At 54.0% G+C, this 24,268-nt stretch overlaps 2 protein-coding genes across 3 annotated transcripts in view; one reads left to right on the top strand and one right to left on the bottom strand.

Annotated features, from left to right (window-relative positions):
• Window positions 1-7,471, top strand: part of MEGF6 (multiple EGF like domains 6) — a gene marked incomplete at its 5' end in the record, with an annotated part of 81,355 nt that extends 73,884 nt beyond the window's left edge. Inside the window, 6 exons of the mRNA XM_083876986.1 lie at window positions 381-515; window positions 1,180-1,308; window positions 1,460-1,588; window positions 4,072-4,401; window positions 5,471-5,602; window positions 6,399-7,471. Of these exons, the coding sequence (XP_083733112.1) occupies window positions 381-515; window positions 1,180-1,308; window positions 1,460-1,588; window positions 4,072-4,401; window positions 5,471-5,602; window positions 6,399-6,466 (923 nt within the window). The 3' untranslated portion in view covers window positions 6,467-7,471. The remainder of the gene's footprint in view (window positions 1-380; window positions 516-1,179; window positions 1,309-1,459; window positions 1,589-4,071; window positions 4,402-5,470; window positions 5,603-6,398) is intronic.
• Window positions 7,472-7,597: 126 nt separating this feature from the next.
• On the bottom strand, window positions 7,598-19,967 carry ARHGEF16 (Rho guanine nucleotide exchange factor 16). 2 transcript variants are annotated; one of them, XM_083876964.1, is made up of 15 exons: window positions 19,930-19,967; window positions 17,848-18,412; window positions 17,207-17,258; window positions 16,620-16,789; window positions 15,665-15,721; window positions 15,074-15,234; window positions 14,429-14,581; window positions 13,940-14,069; window positions 13,127-13,201; window positions 12,194-12,286; window positions 11,671-11,819; window positions 11,170-11,349; window positions 10,726-10,799; window positions 10,242-10,343; window positions 7,598-9,604 (listed from the first exon to the last, which is right to left on the bottom strand). In XM_083876964.1, the coding sequence occupies exons 2-15, from the start codon at window positions 18,385-18,387 to the stop codon at window positions 9,465-9,467; spliced, it is 2,076 nt and encodes a 691-aa protein (XP_083733090.1). In that variant the 5' UTR covers window positions 18,388-18,412; window positions 19,930-19,967; the 3' UTR covers window positions 7,598-9,464. The 2 variants fall into 2 exon arrangements, with proteins under 2 accessions (XP_083733090.1, XP_083733091.1); XM_083876965.1 differs by having other exon boundaries at window positions 19,926-19,939.
• Between the last annotated feature and the right edge of the window lie 4,301 nt (window positions 19,968-24,268).

A 24,268-nucleotide genomic window follows, 5' to 3' on the forward strand; every position in this document is an offset into this window, starting at 1 on the left:
GGACCCTGCAGATGACCGTGTTTGCTGTCTGCCTTAGGCATGAAAACACTTTTTTCTGCTCTATTTTACAATTAAGTGATTTCTCCTGACACAACCGTGCCTTTGCTGTATTGCTGTACAGCCACGGCAGGGCAGGGCTTGGAGCAACCTGGCTTAGTGTGAGGTGTCCCTGCTCATGGCAGGGGGGTTGGAAACAGATGATCTTTAAGGTTTCTTAAACCCAAACCATTCCATGATTCTCTGGCACAGCAGGGCAGGGCAGGGCAGGAGGCTCTTTCTGCCTCCCATCCCTCAGCTCCAGTGCTGTGCAAAACTTTCCCTCTCCCACTTCCCACTTCCCCAGCCCTGTTTTGGCCTGACCAAGCTTTTCCTCCCTCCAGGATGCCCCGCTGGCCGCTATGGCCAGGACTGTGCTGGGCTGTGCCCCTGTGGGGCCAGTGTTCCCTGTCACCCTGTCACCGGAGACTGTGTGTGCCCTCCAGGCAGAGCTGGCCCCACCTGTGAGCAAGGCAAGTGTGGGCTCGGGCATCAGGACTGTGTCATGGTTTCAAAGCAAAACGAGTGAGAGGCTCCAAGTCAGAAATACAATTTAATAAGAAGAAAGGAAAAAAGTAAAATAAAATAAATGCAATAATACAAAAGACCACTGACAGAGTCAGAATACAACCTGAGCAGGGTGGTGGAAGCCGTCCAGATGAGGTGATCTTCCTGAAGCAGTGATCCCCTAGAAAGGTCTGGTAGCTCTGGGAATCCAGTGGGTAAGGGCTGCGTGTACTGTCCCAAATCCCAGATTATATCCAGGTGAGAATGCTTGGCTCCTCCCCCTGGGCGGAGCATCTCACAATGGGATGATGAGGAGTCATACAGGGTGTACTTGATGGCCCATTAAACAGAGATAACTCCTGGAGAGAGTTATCCATGAATCATGCAGCAAGGCATTTGCTGGGCCATTAACAGAAGATAACCCAAAGGAAGGGGGCCTGTGAAAACACTGCTCCAACAATTGGATTCAACAGTTCATGATGATGGCAATAGAATACTTTGTGCACATCCTATACTAACCCAGGACAGACTGTCAGGCAGTGCCTTGGGAAAGGTCCTGGGCAGGAACTTCTCTCCTTGCCCTGAGATCTCTGCTCGTGGTCCCTTTGCCCATGGCTGCTGCCTCTGGCCCCGCAGGTTGTGAGTGGCACCGGTACGGGCCAGGCTGCCAGCAGCGCTGCTCCTGCCGCAACGGGGGGCTCTGTGACACCACCGATGGCTCCTGCTCCTGTGCGCCGGGCTGGATGGGGAAATCCTGTGAATTAGGTAACATGGATTGTCCCGCATGGACCCAGTGGCTGTGGAGCTCACATACTGGGTCCTGTTATCCCCACTGTGCCAGCCTTGCTGTAGCACAGCCCTCTGAAGCGCAGGTGTGGGGCTGCTGAGCAGCTCTGCCGCTCCCTCTCGCCCACAGAATGTCCTCCGGGAATGTTTGGTGCCTCCTGCCAGCTGCGCTGCTCCTGCCTGCACAATGCCACCTGTGACCCGGCCACGGGGACCTGCCACTGTCCCGCCGGCCACTACGGGCCCCTGTGTGAACACAGTGAGTGCTGGCAGCGGGGACACCCTCGCCTCGGGGCATGGGGGTGAATTATTAAAAAAAAATACGGCTATTGATCTAATACCAATATCCAACTGTGACCTAGACACGAAGGGGTCACCAGATGTGATGGGGGACCCCGTTTTTACACATTTGGGGTTTTTAGATGTTACCCCTGCACTTAGAGGGGTGACATGTTGCGATGTGGGTGTGGACCTCACAGAGGATAGCAAGCAGCAGCAGGGTCAAACATGGAAGGTTTTTTTAATATTTGACTTTAATCTACTTACAAAGGGCCATGATTGGCCCAAGGAGGTTACAACCTCCTGACTCTATTGGTTACTATGACTATCAGTTATGTTCTCCTCTCAGAGAACAACTATGCAAAACATATAGATAAATTTTAAGAATACACATTGTTTACATCAAGCAGCGTGAGAATGGTGCTGCAAAGGTTTAAACACTTGAAAGCAAGAAAATTAGGGGCGACGTCCAACTATGATGGACAACAGTTGGACAACAAACTCTAACAGTTTAAAGTTAGAAAGTGTATGTTTATTACGACGACCCCAAATATACACCGCAATTTACAGATGATCACAGGGTCTTTTTATGTACAGGAGTATTGAATACCCAAAACACAAATGCATATCCATAACTCTGGTACCTCCCATTCCCCGCTTTGTATGGTAATTAATAGCCAAAAAGCCATTAAGCATGTGTAGTTTGTTCTTTGAAATGGGTCGGTGGTCTTTTTTATGGGGCAGGGTCTCAAAATGATGAAGAAAGATGAGTCTTGCTCGCTTTGACTTTTTAACCTTTAGTGTTACATGATGACTGAATCCTATTTTTCCAGGACTGTTTGATTTATGATTGGATTGTATTAATGGAGTCTATTGATTATTCAGGACGCAAAAGCCTAGTTTGACAGGCACCATGATCTATTAGTTCCTTAAATCCAGCTTCTGTTAACAAAAGGGAAGCTTTTCTATCTTACCTCAGCAATACCTATTTTAACTAAAGTCCTTAATTCTTCTAAATTAATGCTTCAAAGGGGGGTCTCTAAAGCTCGTCCGGAGAGCAGGACCGCAGGACACGGGTGTGACACTGGTGTCACACTCGGCAGGGCTGTCCCTTTTCCAAGGGTTCACACGAGCCCTTCTCAGGCAACAGAGAGGTGATTTCTGATCTCTGCATGGTCACAGCGGTGCCCCTCCCAAGGGACACACATCCCCAGTGCCCGGAGGTTTTGGGTACCGAGCAAATGCCCCTCCGGACAAGCTTCAGGGAGGAAAACACAGCAGAGAGGACAAGTTGCACATAAAAAAGTGACTTTTGGGGGCTTTTTCCCAATAGCTCCACAGCTGGCTGGGTCTGTCTCTTATGCATACACAGGCAGCTTGAAATACAGCCATGGGGAGCTGACAGGACCCTAGCTTGGTTCTTTTTTAAAAAAAACAACATAAAGTCTACCTTTTGAGTGGGTTTCTTCATTAATTTATATGGAAAGAAATTACAGAAGTGCTTAACACTTCCTGGTGCCCCGTGCTGCTGAGGCTGCGTGGGGTTCTGGGAGAGTGTGACACTGCTGGGAGGGGACACTGTCCCCTAGGATGTGTCAAATGAGCGCGGGGCTTTGGAGCTGAACGCGGGGCTGTGCGGCCGCGGCTCGGAGCGCCCGGGCTCACATTGGGAGGAAAAGCTCTCTGCCTCTCCCTGCTGGGCCAGCTGAGGCTCTGTCACACGGTTCCGCTCAGCCATGCTCTAATGAGTATCACCGTTCCCAGAGAGCCCCCCGGCTTGCTGGGCTCTGTCCTGATATGCTGAAGTTTTAGGCAGGTCCAGACCTCGAGCAGAAGTGTGCTTATTTCAGAGATGGAGCTACGCAGAATCGGTGGTAAAAAGGTATTTATTCAGGGCAAAGGCCCAGGTAGTCAAAGCTTGAGTGCGTGTCCGAGAGTGAAGACCAGAGAGCGACTTTTGGGTCTGTCCTGCTCTTATAACAGGGGTGTTACTCATGGAAATTAAGGGGTGTGACCAAATCATAGAGGATGTTACATTACCATTTAAGGGTTGGAAGGGTGGGATGATACCTGAGGCCTGTCTGGCCATCTGGCCTGATTGGGCTATCAAGCACCTTGGGTGTGTACACAGATAAGATACAATAGTGTCTTAACGACTGGAGCCAAGGCTATCAAAGACATACAGTGGGCTAGCCTGGGCTATTGAGAGACACATAATGGGCAGAACCAGGGCTATCAACAGAGAGAAAAAGCACTGGCCTTGGGTATTGATAACATGCAATAGACTGGGCCTGGGCTGGGCCATCAAGGGAAATAAAATGGAATTTGTGTGGCTTAACTACAGGTATCTGGGAAGGGAGATAGAGGTAGGAATCAAACCTTACAAAACCTTAATAACAATATTATACAAAAATTAAAAAACCCAACTCCACACCACTACAAATGAGCTTTTTCCCGTGCCAGGTTGTCCGCCGGGTTTCCACGGTCAGGGCTGCCGGGAGCGCTGTGACTGCGAGCGCGGCGCCGGATGTGACCCTGTCACCAGGCGCTGCCGGTGTCCCCCGGGGCTGCGCGGAGAGCGCTGTCACACAGGTACAGTGTGGTCCAGGGGGATGCCAAGGGGCGGGCATGCAGGGCATGGACTCTATTTTGTGTCTCACACAGGTTGCGAGGAAGGCACGTACGGCGAGGGGTGCCAGCATCTCTGTGACTGCCCCAGTGATGTCCCCTGCGACCCGGCCACGGGGCGCTGCCTGTGCCCCCCGGGCAAAACCGGCCCCAGGTGTGCTGCAGGTGAGCTGGGCCTCACTGGGCAGGGGAGGAAGGGGGTTCTGTCATGGGGGTTTTGATCTTAGGAAGCTGGAAGGGGTTTTTTCCTGGTGTGTGTCACCTCATAGAGTGAGAGGGGCAGTGATTTATTAAAAAACTATGGATATTAATCTAATACCAATATCCAACTATGACGGACAAAGACTCTCTAACAGTTTAAAGTTAGAAAGTGTATGTTTATTACGATGCTGGGCAGCATGCGGGATACCTCCCAAATACACATGCACAATTTACAGATGATCACAGGGTCTTTTATCTACAGGAGTATTGAATACCTAAAACACAAATGCATATTCATAACTCTGGTACATCCCATTCCCCGCTCCGTATGGTAATTAGCCCAAAAAGCCATTAAGCATGTGTAGCTTGTTCTTTAAAATGGGTGATGGTCTTTTTTATAGGGTGGGGTCCCAAAATGATGAAGTAAGATGGGTCTTCCTCCCTTGACTTTTTAACCTTTAGTGTTAGTGACAGCTAAATCCTGTTTTTTTCCAGGAGTGTTTGATTTATGATTGTATTGTATTCATGAGGTCTATTGATTATTCAGGATGCAAAAGCCTAGTTTGACAGCTTCCATGATTTATCAGTTCCTTCCATGATTTATCAGTTCCTTCCATGATTATCAGTTCCTTCAGTCTGGCTTCTGTTAATTAAAAGGGAAGTCCTAGCTACATTATCTCAGCACTATCTATTTTGACTAAAGTCTTTAATTCTTCTAAATCAATGCTTCAGCAGTGGTACTCACCTCTCTGGCCCCTGTTCGTAGTCAGATGTGAATGGAAATCCTCCCCCAGCCTCCAGAGCTCGTGTGTTCGGATTGACATGGTCAAAAGGCTGAGGATCAAAGGCTGAAGGGACATACTGGTGGCCTGGGGATGCTCTGATGTCCTGTGTCACCCCAGCAAAAATCTCTCTGCCCTACCCTGCACCCAGCACAAGCAGGCACTGCCTGCATCATCCCAGGAAAGCTCTGAGCATTCCTGCCTGGCTGCTGCCACGGGCAACAGCCTGAGCAGCTCTGTACCCTCCTCAGACTGCCGGCCCACCCAGTTCGGGCCCGACTGCCGCCTGTCCTGCCAGTGCGACCCCAACAGCTCCTACTGCAACGCCCGGAACGGGCAGTGCCTCTGCCTGGACGGACACACGGGACACACCTGCCGGGAAGGTGAGGCCAGGGAAGGGACAAGTGCAGCCCTTGCTCCCACTGGATCCCCTTTGCAGGCTGTGCCATCCTGAAATCCCGGTGCCATGAGGGATGTGTGTGTGTGGGTTGAGTTCTGGGTGCTTTGGGGCTGCTCTGTGTGACAGAACGGATCAGAACCTCAGTGATAGTGCCAGCCTGGCACAGACTGCTCCCAGCAGAGCTCCCCGCCTCCTCCCAGGTGAAACATCCGTGCAAACTCACCCTGCTGGGTTTCCCGGGATGTCTGGACCTTGTTGTTGCTCAGGCTGGGGGTCCTGTCCCGGGGGTTGGGTTTGGGAGCAGTGAATCAACTCAATCCTGTCACTTAGGGTAGCACTCACCTCTTCCCAAGCCCCTCGGTTGGTCTGACCTGTTTGCTGTCACTGCAGTCACCAGGGAGGTTTGTGAGGTCTCAGAAACAAAGGTGCTCAGCAGCCTGACCACGGATGTGCCCCAAAAAAGCCAGGGCACAAATCCCACTCTCTAATGAGCGCACTGGAACAATGATCCCATGCATGAACCACAGTGGAAAGCCCCACACTCCTCATTTCTGCCCAAACCATCACTGAACCTGTTGGCTCAGAGTGACCCCTGTGGGTGCTGGGTGGGGTCAGGAGGGTCTGACCCAAACCCACAGACTGCGACCAGTGCTCCCATCTCCCAGTGGGGAGGGAAATGGGAAGGAGGCTGTGCCCCCAGGCAGGGCAGCAGTGTGGAGGCTCAGCCTGCAGCAGGGCTGCCCACAGCAAGGACTGACCTGTCCTGTCTTCCCTTCCAGCCACGCAGTCCCTGCCACCCACCAGGCCACCACCACCCCCGGAGGGGCTCCGGCCAGCAGAGAAGTAGGAGCATCTCCTTGGTTTAACCAAGCAGCCGCCTGAAGAAGCCAATGACCTGAAATGAACTCATTTATGAGCCACATGAGCAGCTCTTGTCTCCTGACCCTCCCAGCTGCTGCTTTTGGGGTGGTCTGAGTGGGGCTGAAGTGCCCAGTATAACCAGTTCACTGTGCCAGCGCGGGCTGGCCGTGAGGACACGTGTGCCCACACCAGTGCATGCCTTTGGCCAGAGACCAGATGACCAGTTCTGAAGGGATCAATTCTGGTCAGGGGACTGTAGACTTTGACAGCTTGTGACACATTGCTGGCCTTCAACTTTTGGGTGCTGGGCTTGGGGAGGGGGCTGAAATTGTGGTCCAAATCAGGTATTTATCCATCAATATTTATGGGAAGCTGCACCACAGTGTTGTCAGGACTGATGGCTGACAGTGCCCGGCTCTCCTGGGCCTCCTGTGGATGCACCACCTCACTTGAATTATTTTTTTTTTAAATTTGAATTTTCCATAGTGTTTTACTGTAAACGACCATTTGCCAGGGGAGAACATACAGGGCTCCAGCACTCACCTGCAGAACTGGTGCCTCCTTGCTGACACAACAGGCTGTGCTGGACAAGCTTGGCAGGGGCCTGGAGCCTGTTCTTCATGCCAGGAGTTTGTCATCCCAGGGACAGGAATTTGTCAGTCCATGGTGCTACCTGTGTCACTCCAAGAAGAAGGAAGCCTTGATCAAGTGTGGCAATCGGAGATACTGCATGGATGGAGGCAAAATGCTCACACATCTGGTTGATGGAAATCCCAGCTGGAATGGCCTTGCCCAACCCTGAATCCTGAGTGATTTGGCCATTCCAGTTGTAGCCAGGACCTGGCCACCTGCAGCAGCGGGGAATGTCACCACTCCAATACCACCACATCACCCTGGCCAGAGCCCCCTTTGTCTGTTTGCACAAAGCTCCTGGGCAGGTGAAGCCACTGCCAGAGGAACCCAGCTCTGCAGAGAAGAGGAACAGCCCTGTCCCATCCCACCCCATCCCACCCCATCCCACCCCACCCCACCCCACCCCATCCCATCCCATCCCATCCCATCCCATCCCACCCCATCCCATCCCATCCCATCCCCACTCCAGAGGCTGCAGCACAGCCCTGCCCATGCACTTGGCCTTTAAATTATTCCCACAGGGGCCAACTGAAAATAATAAAAGAATTGTTTCTTTTCCTGATGGAATTTATTTTAATCTGTATATAACTTGTCATTTGGGCCTAATTCCTTTCTTATTTTATTTCTTCCTTAACAGTATTTTTTTTCCATTAGATATCATTCTTGTGAAGAAATCATGTTAATATAAGTATGTAGTGAAGGACCAAAATTGTGTTGTTGAGGTTGGATGTGGGATGAGCAGGGAACAGGAAGATTTTGTCCATGTGCCAAATGACCCCAGTCAGTGCTGCCAGTGGTGCCGCCCATTCTCCAGACAATCATCCCTCAGCTCCCCTTTGCCTTGGAGCTCCTGGGGCATTGGAGGAAGGTTCCAGTGATGGGGAGCAGCACAGCAGGAGGAGGAGGAGGCCAGTGGAGATGCTCTGCCTCGATGGCCCTGCTCCAGGACAACATGGAAAGGGCCTTAAACATGGGGCTGGATCCATCCTGTCCCATTCCAGCTGCAGCTCTGTGACTTCTGGCAGCTGCTCAGAGCAAACCACATGTCTGAACATAGGACTGCAGCAGCCCTGTACCTGTATTTTTATATCATGTTCTTTTCCTGTTCATATTTCTTAATCCAGTTTGTTTGCTTCCTCTTTTCTCGTACTGCCTTCCTTTCTGGATCTTCTTTAATTTAGCACTGATGAAAAATGTTACTTTCTCCACAGTTAAAAGAAATAAACAGAAAACCTGGCTGAGTTTTTACTTATCTTGTCTGTCTCAGTTAAATTCACCTGACAGCTGCTGTCACACAGCTCCAGGTGACAGCAGGCTGGCAGGGGCTCTGGAGGGTGTTCCACAAGATGCACATGTTGTGTGAGAACATGCAGAGGCTACAGTAATGCCACCAGCAGAATGAAGCTTCTTTTTAGGGCTTACAGTTGGGACAACCTGGTTCCTTGGAGCTGTTGTGCTGAGGGACACCCACCACTAACAGAGAACACATGGTTCATTGGTATCAAAGAATTTATTTGTACCTTAATTTATAGTTTAACAGTTTGATCAGAACAGACATCAATGAACAGACATCAATCACAAACTTACATCAGTGTTGCCCCTGTGAGTGTGAAGTTGGCAGTGTATGGGGCTGGCTCACCCCAAAATTGTAGCTGCCATGTCCCCTGCATGGGGTGTGAGGGGCTGAGTCCCCTCCCCAGTTAGGAGGAGGGAAAGGCAGGTGGGAGCTGCAGCACTGCTCCTCATCCTGCCCCTGCTTCCCCCTCTGCCTGGAGCATATCCCACTCCTGGCCCCAGAGCTGACTCCATGGGAACAACTCTGGCATCAAGTATTTCAGCAAGTGACGGAAAGGTGTCCGGCATCACCTCACCTGTGCAGGGCACAGCTCTGCCCAAAGGGCCCAAGAATTGTTGTGGGAGGGAGAGACAGAAAAAAGATGAACAGGAGGACAAACTGAGTTGAGGAATAAGCCAAGCACCTGGATTTAAACTCCTAAAAATCCCTGACTGGGGTGTGCTCTCCCCACACCAGGTGTGCAGCAGCTGCCAGCAGGGACGGAGAACAGTGGTGCAGGCACCTCAAAGCCAAGAACAGCTCCAGCATTCCTGAGCCAAGCCCTCGGCTGCTCCCGGAGCCTGTTCCGGGTCACCAGTGCCAGCCCTGCCAGGAGTGCCCGGCGCCAGCTCTCCCAGAGGGAGCTGCTGTGTCACAGCTGCCACCCACACCCGTCCTGGATGATGGGATCTGCCTCCTGAGACAAGCACAGCTCAAGAAGGAAGGCTCCTCTCGGTGGGCTCAGTCTGCAGAGGTCTGGAGCTCCCTGGGGCAGAGGGGTCCCCCTGGGCTGTCCCTACACGTCGGTCTCGATGCGCAGCCGCTCCATGCGCCGCACGTTGCCCTCGGCAGCCACACGGCTCATGATGGGCCGGGCACAGGCCTGGGGGAACCAGCCCCGCTGCCCATCCCGCAGCCTCTCCCCCCAGCACCAGCCTAGGAGAGAACAGAGTGGCTGTCAGGGCTGGGAAGGGCCATGGATCCTTTGGGAACCAGCCCTGGCCCCTGTCCTGCAGCCACTTCCCCCAGCACCAGCCTAGGAGAGAACAGAGCCACTGTCAGGGCTGGGAAGGGCCATGGGTCCTTTGGGAACCAGCCCCACTTCCCCCAGCACCAGCCTAGGAGAGAACAGAGCAGGTGTCAGGGCTGGAAGGGCTGTGGATCCTGGGGATGCACCACTACCCTCCCTAGAGGTGCTGGCTAGAGCCATCCAGGGATGGCAGGGGAGGTGGTTTCTGATTTACTGCCTGTTCTGGGGGGTGTTTTCTCTCATTTCTGGTGCCTCTGCTGCTGGTGCTAGCCACAGCCTGCACACAGGAGTCACCCCTATGGAACACAACATCTGCCCATGGCAGTGCCACCTCCCTCAGCCCCCCAGGACCCACTGTCACCTGCTGGGACACAGCACCAGCCCGTGCCATGGGTCTCACCAGCAGTCAGGGCTTCCTGGAAGCTTCTGCAATTGCTAAAATCCCAGTCCCTTGGGATCACTGAAGGTTCCCCCAGCCCCAGGTCTGCTGAGGGCAGAGCCTGCCCCAGCCCCAGCCCCAGCCCCACGCTTGCTGGCACTCACCATCCTCTTCCCCCAGCACCAGGACAATGTCTGCCTGCTGCAGGGACAGCTCATCTGCCTCCTTGGCCATGTAGGCACGGGTGATCTCCACCTGGTTCAGGTCTGCAGGACAGGAGACAGCAGGGACAGTGAGCAGGCACAGTCCCCCCTGCTCAGCTGTGACCCCCCAGCTGCCCACCCAGTGCTGCACAGCACAGCATGCTCCATTTCCTCCTGTCCCTGCCCTTTATCCCTCTAAGCCTGTCAAACCTCCTTTAACAACAGCTGAAGGCATTCCTGGAATTCCACTGTGCCTCCCAGGAAATGTATTTAAGGTTAATTGTGACTGATAACTTCATGGGAGGCAACTCCTAAGGAGCAAGGCGTGGGGTTTTCCTCTGCACAGGCAGGAGTGGAGGAGAACCAGGCAGAAACCTGGCCCTGCAAATGCTCCAGTGTACCAGAGAATCCCAGCAGAACCAGGCTGCCCTCTGGCACTCGGTACCTCCTTTGGGAATGGTGTCAGGCTTTTCCTTCTCCCTGTGCATCAGTGCTGCCATCCACCGGGCCCGGTCACTCCTGCCAGAGGGAAACACAAAGAAAGCATTAGGACAGCAGCCCTGTGGTCAGCAGCAGCTGGGATATTCCCAGCAGGATGAATGCTTTCCAGGGGAGTCAGATTGGACAAGCATTTGATCAGACTGTTCAGTGTAAGGACACTTCCCAAGTGGCACACACGGCCCAGCTGCTTTGCTTCACTTGGACAGGGGAAGCTGATATGGGAATTATATGGGAAATGTAAGGGAGAGGAAGGAACAGAGCCTGGGAGAGGCCTGTGCACATCCCCATTTCTGGGAAGAGGAGCATGGGGGTAAAGGGACATTTGCAGAAGCCTCAGAGGATTCCCAGGGCACCAGTTCATCCAGCAAAATCCCAGAGTGTCACTCACAGTGTCTCTGCTGACAGCAGCACCTCTTCCCGCCGGCCCTCACTGTCCTTCTCCAGCACCACCCGGAGCAGGTGCCCACCAGCCTTGACAGGAGGAGGGGAGGGTGGATCTGAGCTCTCCACCTTCTCCACGGTGACCTGGTCCAGCGTGGCGTAGTTCATGACCATGTAACTCTCCTCACTGCAGCACAGACGGGATCAGTGCCTCAGCTGTGGGGTCCAGGCCACTCCCCGGCTCCCAGCCCGGCACAGGAGGCTCAGCAGGCATTGCCAGAGCAGCCTGGAGTTGATGTTTGCGGGGGACATGGCTCTGGGGACTTGCTGGTCACCCACCCACCAAGGCAAAGCCATTGGCAGGACTGCGTGCTTCTCTTCTGGCTGACAAGGGACACCTCAAAAAGGTGAAAACAGGGAAACTTCACAGATTTCTCTGCATTGTGCTGCTTGGGAAATTGGGGTTTAATGCCCTATCTGTTCTACAGGGAAAAGTCAGGGCCCTCACCTCTTCTTCTTGGTGATGATGAGGACGTCGTTGAAGAGGAAGAGGTGGCAGAGGCGGCCGGCGCCGCGGCGGAAGATGCCGGGCTCCTCCGAGAGCAGCAGCTCCCCTCGCTTCAGCAGCCACCGGGACGCCGAGATCAGAGGGAAAGGCTGCAACAGCACCAGGAAAAGGCTCAGTTACTGCCCTCCTCACCAGCAGCAGGCACAGTCAAGGTTAGAAGTGAACCTGCAGTGGCCCTGGGGTCAGCTGGGATGGACACACCACATGGTTTTAAGTGTCCTTTAAAAGGGATTTTCCAGGGGGCAGGTGGAAGGTGGAACGGCTGTGCACCCACCTCCAGCACACCCAGAGATGCAGCCCTTGGACCCCAACACTGGGTGACACTGTCATGGCTTTACACTCTTCAAAAACTGCCTGCATCCAACAGCCCAGTCCAGGCTTCCCAGAAGGATTCCCAGCACAGGTCTGACCTGCCTGAACAGGCCCCAGAAGATTTCCCACCACCACTTCCACAAGACCTCACCTTCTTCTTCCCAAATTCCAGCTGTTTCTGCAAGGTGTACATCTGCTCCGTCCTCTCCATAGCCCGAGCTCCCTCATTGCAGCTCTTGACCAGCTGAAGAGAAAAACATCCCAAGGGAAGTGGAGAGGGGTCAGACACTGAGCCCATCCATCTCCCACACCACCCCCAGCATTAGGGACTGTCCTGCTGCACAGAGCAGGAGAGACAGAAAAATCCTGACTTCAAGCCAGATTTGGGGAAAGGCAGTGGGATGCTCTCCTGGAGAGGGATGGCACATGGGCTCTGCCTGGAGAAGGACTCAAGTGAACCTGCACCAGAAGTGAGGAGCAACAGGAAGAAAATCATCTGAGAAGAGCTGAAGGCAGGAGGATGGACAATCACACAGAAGGGAGGATGCTTGGATGTGAGAGTAGGACAGACTGGGAGCAGCAGGAAAGTGCTGCCAAGAGCTGCTCTTCAGGGGGATGAAAGGAAGAGTCACCACTGGCATGGTGGTGGCTGCAGTCCCTTTGGCCTATGTGACTGATCAATGGATGGGAAAACACAGGGACATGAGATCCAGGAGCACAGACAGTGCACAGCTTGTGACTCCTGCACTCCACACTTCCCTCTCTGATTCATTCATTGCCCTTTGCCCAAAAACCATGGTGAGAATTGTCTCAGGAAGGACAACGGTGGGCCAAAGAGGAAAGATGAAAAGAAGACAAAAAAAAGGAACAAACTGAGATGAGGTGACAAAGGTGAGAAGAGAAAAGAAGTTTTCTCAAAAAGAGAAAAGAAAATGTTTTCATCTGACAGCTGTTTGGAGCAGAGGAGCCTCAAGTGAACTGATGCTGGGAGGGAAATGAGAGGCTGGAATGGCACTGTTGGATCAGTGCTCCAGAGGGCTGAGCTGGCAGGAGGAGAGGTGGAGGGCTGGCAGCTGGGCCTCACCTTGCTGATGGCCTTCACAGCGCGGGTGGCAGCTCCGTACGCTGCAGTGTGTGCGTTTGTTTTTTGCTGGACGGTCTGGAATTCCAAGATAAAGAAGCTTTAGTGACATTGCACCACAGAGAAGGGAGCATCAGCCGCTTCCCTGGGATTTCAGGATGCCACATGTTGATTGAGCTGTTCCCAGTGGTCAAAGAAAGGTTTGACAGTGCTGGGAGATGTGAACCTGGGGGTTTCATGTTTGATACATGCCTGGCCACCCCCTGGCCCTCACCCCTGCAGCCCCCCACAGACTGGGAGCAGTTACTGGAAATCCCACATCCAGCAGCTTGGCCATTTAGAGCAGATGTCCATGAAGAATGCAAGACCTGCCTTCCATTCCTGGGCTGCCTGACCACCCATCCATCAGGACACTTGTGTCACCCCACCCTGTGCCAGACAAGGCACAGAAGAAACTCAGGTCATCCAGATGGATGGCACCAAGACATGAAGTGTTATTTGCAGAGCTTTAAGCTCCACACCTGACAACCCCCAGAGAAGCAGATTGCTCTGGATATAAATCACAGAATCACAGAATATGCTGAGTTGGAAGGGACCCATTAGGATCAACTCCTGGCCCCTACACAGGACCCCAAGAATCCCACCATGCGCCTGAGAGTTATCCAAATGCTTCTCCTGGATACAGGCTCAGCATCCAGGGCCCAGCTCCAGAGGGCTGGAGGCTCAAGCAGAGATTGTCCTGGGCTCAGCAAACAAAGGAAACAGCTGAGACACCTCTTAAGAGGTGTCAAGCAATGCCACCGTGTGATTACTTACATCTAAAAGCAGCGGAAGCCGTGTTACCCTCTGCATGGGCAGAATGAGAAATGAGATCAGTGGCAGGCCTCCACACTCTGGTTTCCTTTCAATTTGTTTCAGGGTCTCTTTAAATAAGGGGTTTGTGGTTCTGGAATGGGATAAGAAAGCTCCATTAACTACGTTCTTCAGTCGTCAGGATTTTCCAGCAGCTCTACACGCATGGGAAATGGAGAGCAGTGATGGCACTGCCTGGGGTGCTCATTGTCACTCTGCCAGGCTCTGAGTGCCCCGCTGGGCAGAAACGGGACTGATCCCACAGCAGGTGGTGGAAAAGCACCCAGAGAGAGATGGTGAGCCCACCAAAATGTGGGTTAAGCCACAGATGTACCAACAACAGAGTCAGAGTTGACCTGGAGATGAACAAGGCCCATCTGTGTCCCTCTGCAATCCCTGGAGCCCAGAGCCCCTCGGAGGCAATTCCTTGGCCAGCCCAAGCCCTGTACTCACAGCAGCTTATCCAGTGTCCTCTGCTGATAGACCTCATTGGAGCAGTAGCTGATGTAGGGGTTGAAGTGTTTCGAGGCGTGTTCCTCCACAATGTCACTGATGTCAGGGATCAGGGGATGTTCCTGGTGTCGCTTCTCCAAGTCTTCAAAGAAGCTGAGGAGAGAATTTTAACAGCCTCACCACATGACTCACTAGCGCTGGACAAACTGAATGTTCCCAATTTTCCCAGAGGAGATGGATGTTTCCATGCTTTCCCCAGTTTTCTCAGAGGAGATGGGGCGTGGATCCCTTCTGGCAGGGCAGCTCCAGCAGCCGAGACACCCACGCCTTCCACAGAGGCACACGCTTCCTCTATCCCTGAACGGGATCCCTCCTCCACCTCAGCCCTCTATGAGGTTTAGTTTCTGCCCCATCAAAGCCACAATCCCTCAACACCCCCACAGCCATTCCCAGGGCTGCTGCATCCTCCTCCTGCTGCTTTCCCACACGGACACAGCTCACCCAGCACCGGCTCCCAAGATATTTCCTCCCCACCTCCCAGCAAGTACCCTCAACAATCCAAGGGATGGTTGGTTTAGCACTACAAATAAAAAGCTCAGGGTCCCCTTCCAGGCCTGCCTGGTGCCAGCCCCAGGCCCCACTTGCCTGGTGCTGACTGTCAGGATGTCCCCGATGTTGGAGAAGAGGTGGTGGTGCTCCGTCTGAGTCATGGTCTCCTTCAGCTCCTCTGACCTCATGAAGTGGCCCACCAGGATGCTCAGGCTGTGCATGTAGGAGTACTCTGAAGTGATGATCTCAAACATTGCCTGGAGAAAGCAGGGAAGATGCAACAGCATAAACCGACTGCACAAAGCTGGGAATTAATTGTTAAATCTTATTTATACTCCTTTGGTACAAAGCCACTGGGAATGACTTGGCTCCATGTTGGTTCTCTTTGTCACCTCATGCATAGTCTGGCCAATACCAATAATCCCAGTGTGTTTTAGGACACCCAGCTGTTAAAAAGCCACAGCATGAAGATATTTTCCCTTCCCATCAGCATCCAATGGAGCTGCCTGTTTCCCCACCAATTTGTGCAGGTGAGCCCTCCCAGCACTGCCCAGTCCTGGAGCAACTGGAAGCAGCAGCACCACGAGCTGAGCTGTACCCAGCTCCACCTGGAACTGACCCTGACAGAGCCACGTGTGTCCCACAGCCTTTGGTGCCTCTCCTGGGCATGTCCCAGGCCTCTCTCACCTCCTGCCGCTTGCGCTCCTCGGGGGAGATCCTCTGCAGGATGCCGGATTCCAGAACCTGTGGATGAGTAGGAATGATGGTCCTTGCACGCCCTCTAGTGCGGTCTGGGGCTGTGTCAGCCACCCCACTGCACATCCCACCACCACACACCACCAGAACCCATCACAAAGCATTACACACTGTAACATGCCACCAGAATGTATCACAAATTATTACAAACCATCAGAACCCGTCAGAAACCATCACAGACTATCACAGTCTGTCACTTACCATCACACAGCACCAGAACCCAGCAGAACCTATTACAAACCATCAGAACCCATCAGAAACCATCACACACTATCACAGTCTGTCACTTACCATCACACAGCACCAGAACCCATCAGAACCCATCACAAACCATCACAAACCTTCGCAAACCATTACACACTGTAACACGCTACCACACACAATCATAACCCATCACAAATCATTACAAACCATCAGAAACCATCACACACCATCAGAAGCCATTACAAACCATCAGAAACCATGACACACTATCGGAACCCCTCACACACCAGCAGAACCCATGACACACCATGACACACCATCACAACCCCTCACACACTATCACACACCATCACTCACCACCACCACTGCCCATCATCACTCACTCCTGCATCACCCCCTGTATCATCACCTGGCCCCCCAGCCCCCAGCACCTGGCTGCTGCCACTCCCTGGATGAAGATTACTCTCCCCACAGTCTGCGGGGAAAGCCCAGCCAAGAGCACCCACCTTCCCTTCAACTGTGGGTGAAGCCCAACCACAGCAGCATCACCTGCACCAACAGCCCTGGGCACACCCTGCATGTCCCAGCCAGGGCTGGACAGAGCAGAACATGCCAGTGCAAGGACTAATGATGTGGAATCATCCCCACACAACTCTTGGACCCTCTGGGCTGCTGTCCCTACCTCTGGCAGCTGGCTCCAGGTGACCTGGGCTGGGCGGTAGCTCTGCACCACGATAGCAGCACCCGGAGGGGACGGCTCCTCTGGCAGGGGCTCCTCCAGCAAGTCCTCATCTGACTCATGGCTGACAGAGTTCAGACCTCTCTCACGGATCTCCTGATACAGCCGGGGCTCTGCAGAGGAGAAGACACGAGGTCAACACAGCAGCCTCTCCCAGCCCAAGGCTTCCCTTCCCACCACGGCTGCCCTGCCCTGTTGGCCACAAATGCCACCGAGTCAGGCCAGAAACTCCCTGACGAGGTTGGACTTTGCACTGCACTGATTACCCAGCGGCTCCTGCTCCCAGCAGCCTCTCACAGCTCTCCCATTTTCCCTGGGAACCATCCATCTGTGAGCATGGCAGCCACTGGAGCGTGATCAGTGATCAGCCCCAGGAGTGGGAAAGCAGGGCAGCAATGCTCCTGTTGCTTCGGGGAAATAGAGACAAAAGCCATGGCCCCAGGCCATGGACAGGGAGCAGCACAGCAGGGAAGGGCCTTGCAGGGATTTGCTTGGCTGAGGCAGAGGGGATGGGGGACAGCAGCACTCACGGTCCTTGAACGAGCCACCACGCTTCTGCACCCGCTTCCTCCCGAGGGTTCTCTGCAAGGGCAAGAGGACAGCCTGCTGTGGTTACCACACTCCTGAGGCCCTGGGAAAACTCTTTCAGGAAAAGGGGGAGTTACCTGTGCCAGTCAGCCCACACCACCCTGTTCTTTCAGCCTGGCTTTTGTCTGAGCTCTGTTTGCCTTACCCAGGTGACTCAGCTTTCACCTCCTGTAACCAGGGTCACGCTCAGAACCATTCTGTACCTGCACTGCTCCTGCCAAATCTCTCTCACACCTGGACTTTGCCTGCTCTGGAGTCTCCCTTTCTCCAGACGTGCTTCACCCATGTTTGTGTACGACTGGAGCCACTCTCCAGGCCAGCCCCACCCTGCAAACATCCCGCCGCCTGCCAAGAGCTCAACTCCACTCCCCATAAAAGACATGTCAGCAATTCCCGGGCTCTCCAGGGACTTGCAGCATCTGCTGGTGACACAGAGCTTCCCAAGGCACCAGTCACGACACCAGGCTCAGCAAACCAATTCCAGAACTGATTACAGCTGTGGATCCTGCAGCTCCTCTGTCACCTCCAGGAAAGCAGGACCTCATCCCTGCCTGACAGGGGTGACAGCGGGTGCTGAACCCACCTTGTTCCTGCCGGGGCTGCGGTTGGGCAGGGCACTGCCATCCTCAGACACGGGTTTCAGTGAGGGAGAGGCCTTGGCTGGCTCCAGCTCGGCACCAGGGCCCTTCATGGCCGCACGGTAGGACATGTTCCTCAGGTTGCGTTTGAGGCCCCCTCCACCATCATCCTCATCCTCCACGGCCAGGATGGGGACTGCCACCCTCTTCGGGTCAGGGCTCAGGGGCTCCCGGATGGCCCCAAAGCTCTGGTGCCGGGAGGGGCAGTTCTTGGGCTTGGAGGAGACGGCCAAGCTTTTGGGGATGAGCTGCTGCGTTCCCACCTTCAGCGCGGCCGGGCTGTCCGTGCTGAGGATGATGCGACGGGGCTCGGCCGAGGTGGGGGAGGACAGTGGTGACAGCGGGGTGGCATTGGGAGCCGTGGTGGAGCTGGTCTTTCCAGGGGCACAGATGGGGCTGGAGGGCTCTGGCCGCACTGGGTGGCATCGGTACTCCAGGAGCAAGGTCTTGTCATCCACAGAGCTACTAGAGGAGCTGCGAGACATGGCGGTGGCCCAGGGCAGCAGCCAGCTGAGGAGGACAGACAGACAGATAAGTGGCTGAACACCTCCCAGTGAGGCAGTACTGAGCCACGGGAACCTTGGGACAGCACAGGACTCGGCTTCCCAAGATGCTCCGCAGGCAGGGCCTGTATGGACACACTTGGGATGTTGTCACCGCCCGTGCTCCCCGTGGGGACACCCGTGTGCCAGGGACAGGCTGGGAGCTCCAGGATGTGGCCAGGAGCAGCCAGGCTGTGCCACAGGCACTGGAGCAGGCAGGCACCAGGAGCAGCCACGCTGTGCCACAGGCACTGGAGCAGGCAGGCACCAAGAGCAGGCAGGCCGTGCCACAGGCACCAGGAGCAGGCAGGCCGTGCCACAGGCACCAGGACAGGCTCAGACCTGAGCTGGGCAGGTCTGCAGCCTCCTCAAGCCCCACTATGCCACACCTCCGTGCTCCTCACTCCCCTTTGGGGTGCTGCCAGCCACCACAGCCGCTCTGCACCCTCCTGAAGGCACCTCCCCCGGGCTGTGGAATCCCCGGCGGCGCCTGGCCGTGAACCCTGGGCTGCTCCAAGCTCGTACCTGCCCCAAAAAGCTCCACACCGCCCACAAAAACACCTGCCCCAGTCCCTGGGGCTCCCCAGCCAGGATTAAGGTCACTCATCCCCTCCTGTGCCACACACAGAACCGTGCACCTACAGAACTCTGCCCCCATAGAACACACAGAGTGTTTTATGCCCTCTGCCTGTTACATAACTCCAGGAGAAGTTCTGGTTTAGTTCCCCTCCACTGAGGTCCCATTGTGTGCCAGTGCCATCTCCAAGCTGTTCCCTTTCAAAGACCAGGAAACAAACCCAGGCCGGACCGTGCCTTTCCCTGTATGAATGACTGGCAGGAGGACAGCACAGAGCCATCAACAACAGCCCATTTGACAGAGACGCTGCTCAGGGCACTGTCCTCAGGCGGGGGACACACGCTCTGTGTCCGGAGCTCTGCCAAGTGTCCCTGGGACGAGCAGAGCTGCACATTCCGCTCTTAACCCCGTCCTGCCCGAGGATAAAGCAATAAACAGGCCTGAATGCAGAGGGTCTGGGGGCCGCAGCATCCCCAGCTCTGGGCGCTGGGGCGGGGGGAGGCTCGGTGGCCGCACAGCGCTGGATCCCCGGTGTCACTGCCCGCGGTGGCACACGGGGACAGTGACTCGGGTATTCCCACCCCTGTGCACCCAGGGCTGCGGGGCAGGGCTGAAAGCGGGCTGGGGGCACCCAAACCCCTCTGCCACTGCCCCAACCACCCCCTGGACATCGCAGGGCGCTGCGACCCCCGGGGACAGCGGGGACAGCGCCGCGGGAGGACGAGCCCCGATGGACGGGACAGCCAGTCCCCGCCGTCCCCTCCCCGGAAGGCGCTGGCAGCCGCTCTCTCGGGGCCGCCACCCGCCCTGGAGCTCCGGCGCTGGTCCGATGGCGGTGCCGGTCCCTCCCCGGGGTCCCCGGTCCCCCCGCGGCGCCCCCGCCCCGAGCCCGCCGCGCCCGCACCTACCGCGCCCCTCGGAGCCCGGCGGCGGGCAGGGATGGGATGGGATGGGATGGGAGGGGCCGGGGAGGGCTGGGAGGGACCGGGGAGGGACAGGGGGAGGTGCCGGTCCGGCCCCCGAGGCCGTGCCGGGTTGGCGGTGCCGCTCCCGGTGTCCCGCACATCCCCGCGCCCCGGCCCGGGGTCACCCCGCCTCGCCAGGGGTGGAAAATTAATTAATTGTCTCTAGGAACTGTGTTTTGCCGCTTCTTGATGATGTTAATGGGGTGTTAGCGCGGAGCGGCGCTGCCGGCCCCTGGAATTTGGGAATTTCCCTGGAATTTGGGAATTCCCATCCCCTAAAGGCGCCTCTGTAAAGTCACTGGAGGCGGGGGGGTGGTTATGCGGTGTCGCTCTCCTGTCACGTTAACGGGTGACAAACGAGTGTCCCCCGGCTGTCCTCGACACCCCCTCGGTATTTCAGCAGCCCAGGGACTGTCCCTTACTGCAGGCGTGTGTGATGCTCGCTTTGGTTGTGTCCTCAGTGGTCAAAGGTAACCTCGGGCCGTCCCTCCGGACGCACAAATCACTTCCCGCTGCTTTTGGACTCTGCAGCTACTGGGAAAGAGGATCTGAGGGTCAGGCTGGTGACAGCTGTCCCATAACCCAGGGAGGCTCAACAGTGCTCTGTGTCTGTGCTGGGAACAGACTTTTCCTTGACCTTCCCTTTTGCCCCCCCTGTTCTGCTCCTCCCCATCCCCCAAACGGGCCCTTTTTCTCACTTGTTTGTGGTGAATCTCGAGCACTTTGTGCATGACAAAGTCCACTTGTCAGCAATATTCTTTTAAATGCCTCTGTTCTCTCCACTCCGGGGCCTGCCTGACAATCGCCCCATTATCGCAGCTTTATTATCCCATAGATTTTTTATCCTTTCCCTCCGGGGCTAATAAGGAGAAAGGCTCCAGCGAGAGGAGGGCTCCTACTCAAGGGTTCAGCTCTGCCTGAAACCCTCCCGATCTCCGGGGAAGGGCCATTATCCCCAACGTGGGACACCATCATTTGATCACCATGAATGACTTTTTGAAGCGAGGCCATTCATCACTTGTGTAATGGGTTTTTTTAGCTCAAAGACCCGGCTTTCAAGTAATTTCTGCTCCCAGGGTCCCCTGGAGCTGAACCATCTGACCGCTATCACTGGGCAGTTCACTGGCTCTGTGCTCTGGTTGTGAAAGGAAATATGCTTGACATTTTTTCCATCAGCTCACCGATGCCCAACAGTTTCTCCCACCCTGGAATATTCTCGCTCCTCCCTGTACAAGCATCCCATCTCTTCAGTGGGATGTGATGCACCTGCTTTGCCCTGGGGAGGCCTCCAGTGCTCTGGGCCCCTCACAAGAGACACTGAGGGGCTGAAACATTTCCAGGGAAGAGCACAGAGCTGGGGAAGGGGCTGGAGAAATCCTGTGAGGAGGGGCTGAGGGGGCTGGGGGGGCTCAGCCTGGAGAAAGGGAGGCTCAGGGGGGACCTTGTGGCTCTGCACAACTCCCTGGCTGGAGGACAAGGGACAGGGTGAGAGGAAACAGCCTCGAGCTGTGCCAGGATATGAGGAATAATTTTTTAATGGAAAAGGCAGCCAGGCCTTGGAAGGGGCTGCCCAGGGAGGTTTGGAGTCCCCATCCCTGGAGGTGTCCAAGGAAAGGCTGGATGTGGCACTCAGTGCTCTGGGCTGGGGACAAGGTGGGGATTGAGCCAGGCTGGACTGGATGGTCTTGGAGAGTTTTCCAACCTTAATCATTCTGTGGTTCCATGATTCTGACCTCAGCAGCAAGTGGGGTGGCCATAATTTAAATTTCTGAAGCTCTTTTGAATATTACAAACCACACACAGGACATCAGACCCCACAGGTACCCCAGAGCAGCAAAGCCACACAGTGACACATCCAGTGTCCCATTACTGGGGATGTTCTCCATGGTTATTCCATGGAAAGAAGCTCACGGGACCACTGCTTATAAAAGCACACAGGTTTATTGCATATCAATCTCATGTATAAATTCATTGTAGCATTGGAAAGATTACATTTGGTATACATTCCTATTCTACAGCATTAACCTCAAAATCAGCTTTTTCTATTCATTATTTTAAAGGAATTTCTCTACACAAGTACATTTGTCTTTTATCACAAGCATCAAAATGAAATTTGTAAAATTGCCTTTTTCTTTTTTTTTTTTTTAATTATTTTCTACACTTCATATCTTTTATTTCATTATGCTCCCAACAAAGCGATTCCATATTAATTAATAACTGCCAACACTTTTTCTTTCTTCCTTGGCAGTTCGAGGCTTCGAGCCTCGGACGCAAAATCTAATCACATATACAATAAGTGCATCTACGGAATTTTTTTCTTTTTAATAAAAATTTCACAAACGGACACAATAATGACTGCTAAACACAAGTCATGCACAGTTTACTTATAAACATAACAGAAGCAATATACAATCAAGAATGATATGGAACAAGCACCATCCTCTTTCTCAATGTTTTTTAAACATTATATGAAAACCAGACATTTACAATTGATTTTAAAAAAACACTATACAGGTCTAAAGGAAAAAAAAAAAAAAATCCAACCTAAATCATATCTGTATTGTAACAATGGGAAAAGGAATGACATATGATGCACAGATTTATGATTCTTGCAAGCACAATATATATATGTTTTAAATTACATCTTCTGCAGGCTGGAAATGACATCAGGGCAAAACATCTCTTGCTTTGAAGAGAGCAACGAGAATGTAAAATACACTGAGAATTACTTTCAGAATTACTTTGTTCACATGTGAATTGCACATTTGGAAAATCAAAGCTGCCTTTTTTTTCTTTTTTGTTCTTTTTTTTTTTTTAATTTTTAAATTTTTTTTTTAATTTTTTTTTTTTTAATTTCTTCTTCCAAAGTGGTAATAAGAATTAACGACAGAAGAAAGAGAAAAAAAAAAAAAAAAAAAAAAAAAAAGAACCTCGGAATCATTCAAAAAACATTTTTAGTCACAGTTTCACTCAACACTACGGAGAAGTTTCATGGCTTTGTGAGAACACTACTGACCACCGGCGAGGAGCAGAGGGTTTTGCCCTTTGTGTTGCCAGCACTGACCCGAGTGATGCCACTCCCACCCCTTGGGGACAGCGCTGCCACCTCGGGCAGTGTCCCCAGCGCTGTCCCCCCCTGCCCCCCGCCACACACACACACACACACAGAGTACAGCACGTAAAAAAACTGAGTGGGAATCAGCAGATTGACCTGGGCGGGGGGCACGGGGGGCTCACGATCCAGTGCTTCGATGCTTTAGAGTCAAACAACGCTCACCTCATTGTGCAAGTGCTTTCGAAAGGCTCCGTCCGCGCCATGGGCAGCCAGGAGCTGCTCCCAGGAGCAGCCACTGAGTGTCTAAGTGCTGACTGGGGAGAGGGCAGAAGCTTCCTCTGTGCTGTCCCAAGGAGGACAGGACCCCAGCAGGGTGTTTGTCCCGGAATCAGCTGAGCACACCTGGCTCTGTTTGGTCAACCCCGGTTGGGTTTGGGCTCCTGTGCGTTGATGTCCCCGTGGCACCCAGCGAGGCAGGGCCTGCTGGACACCTTAGAAAGGCACCTACCCAGAGTAGCCTGAGCACCAAAGGGCACATCCCAGGGAAGAACCCAGTAGCCCAGCAGGAGATCTGGGTGCCTCAACACGTCCTGCAGGACCTGGGTGCATCAACACGTCCTGCAGGACCTGGCACCTCAGCACATCCCGTGGGAGAACCTCAGCTCGTCCCACTGGAGAGCTCCCAGCTGCCTGCACCAGCCACAGTGATCACACCAGGACCAACCACCAGCTCTGAGCTGATGGGAAGCAGGGAATGCACAGACACAATATTCACGTCCTCCTCCCTGACCAGCTCAGGCAGGAAGGTTCAGCTCTGGCCAAAGCGAGGGCCCTTCATGGAGCACCAACACTTCAGCCCTGCACAGCTCCCAGCCCTCCCCGACCACTCCAAAAATATCCAGGGCTTCTCCTTCTCTCCTCTGTGCTGTTGTGGCTGTGAAAATACTTTAAATAAATAGATCCTACACAAAGCTCTGAGTTTAAAACCACACCTGGAGTGGTGCCCTGGCTACTGGACACACCACAGCCACTTCCCATCCCTGCCACCCTCACCTGCCCTGGATCCCAGCCTGTCCATGGGGTTGGACACCACAGCTCCACGTCTCACCAAAGCTCCAGAGCCTCTGCAGCACTGGGAAGGCAGCAGTGCTCTGATAGCAGAATGTCCTGGACACAAACCTCTCGGGAAGCAGCCTTGAGAAGATGAGATTCTCTGCTAAAGCAGCA

This window comes from Zosterops lateralis, assembly GCF_965231275.1.
Source record: "Zosterops lateralis genome assembly, chromosome: 22".
Classification (NCBI taxonomy): domain Eukaryota; kingdom Metazoa; phylum Chordata; class Aves; order Passeriformes; family Zosteropidae; genus Zosterops; species Zosterops lateralis.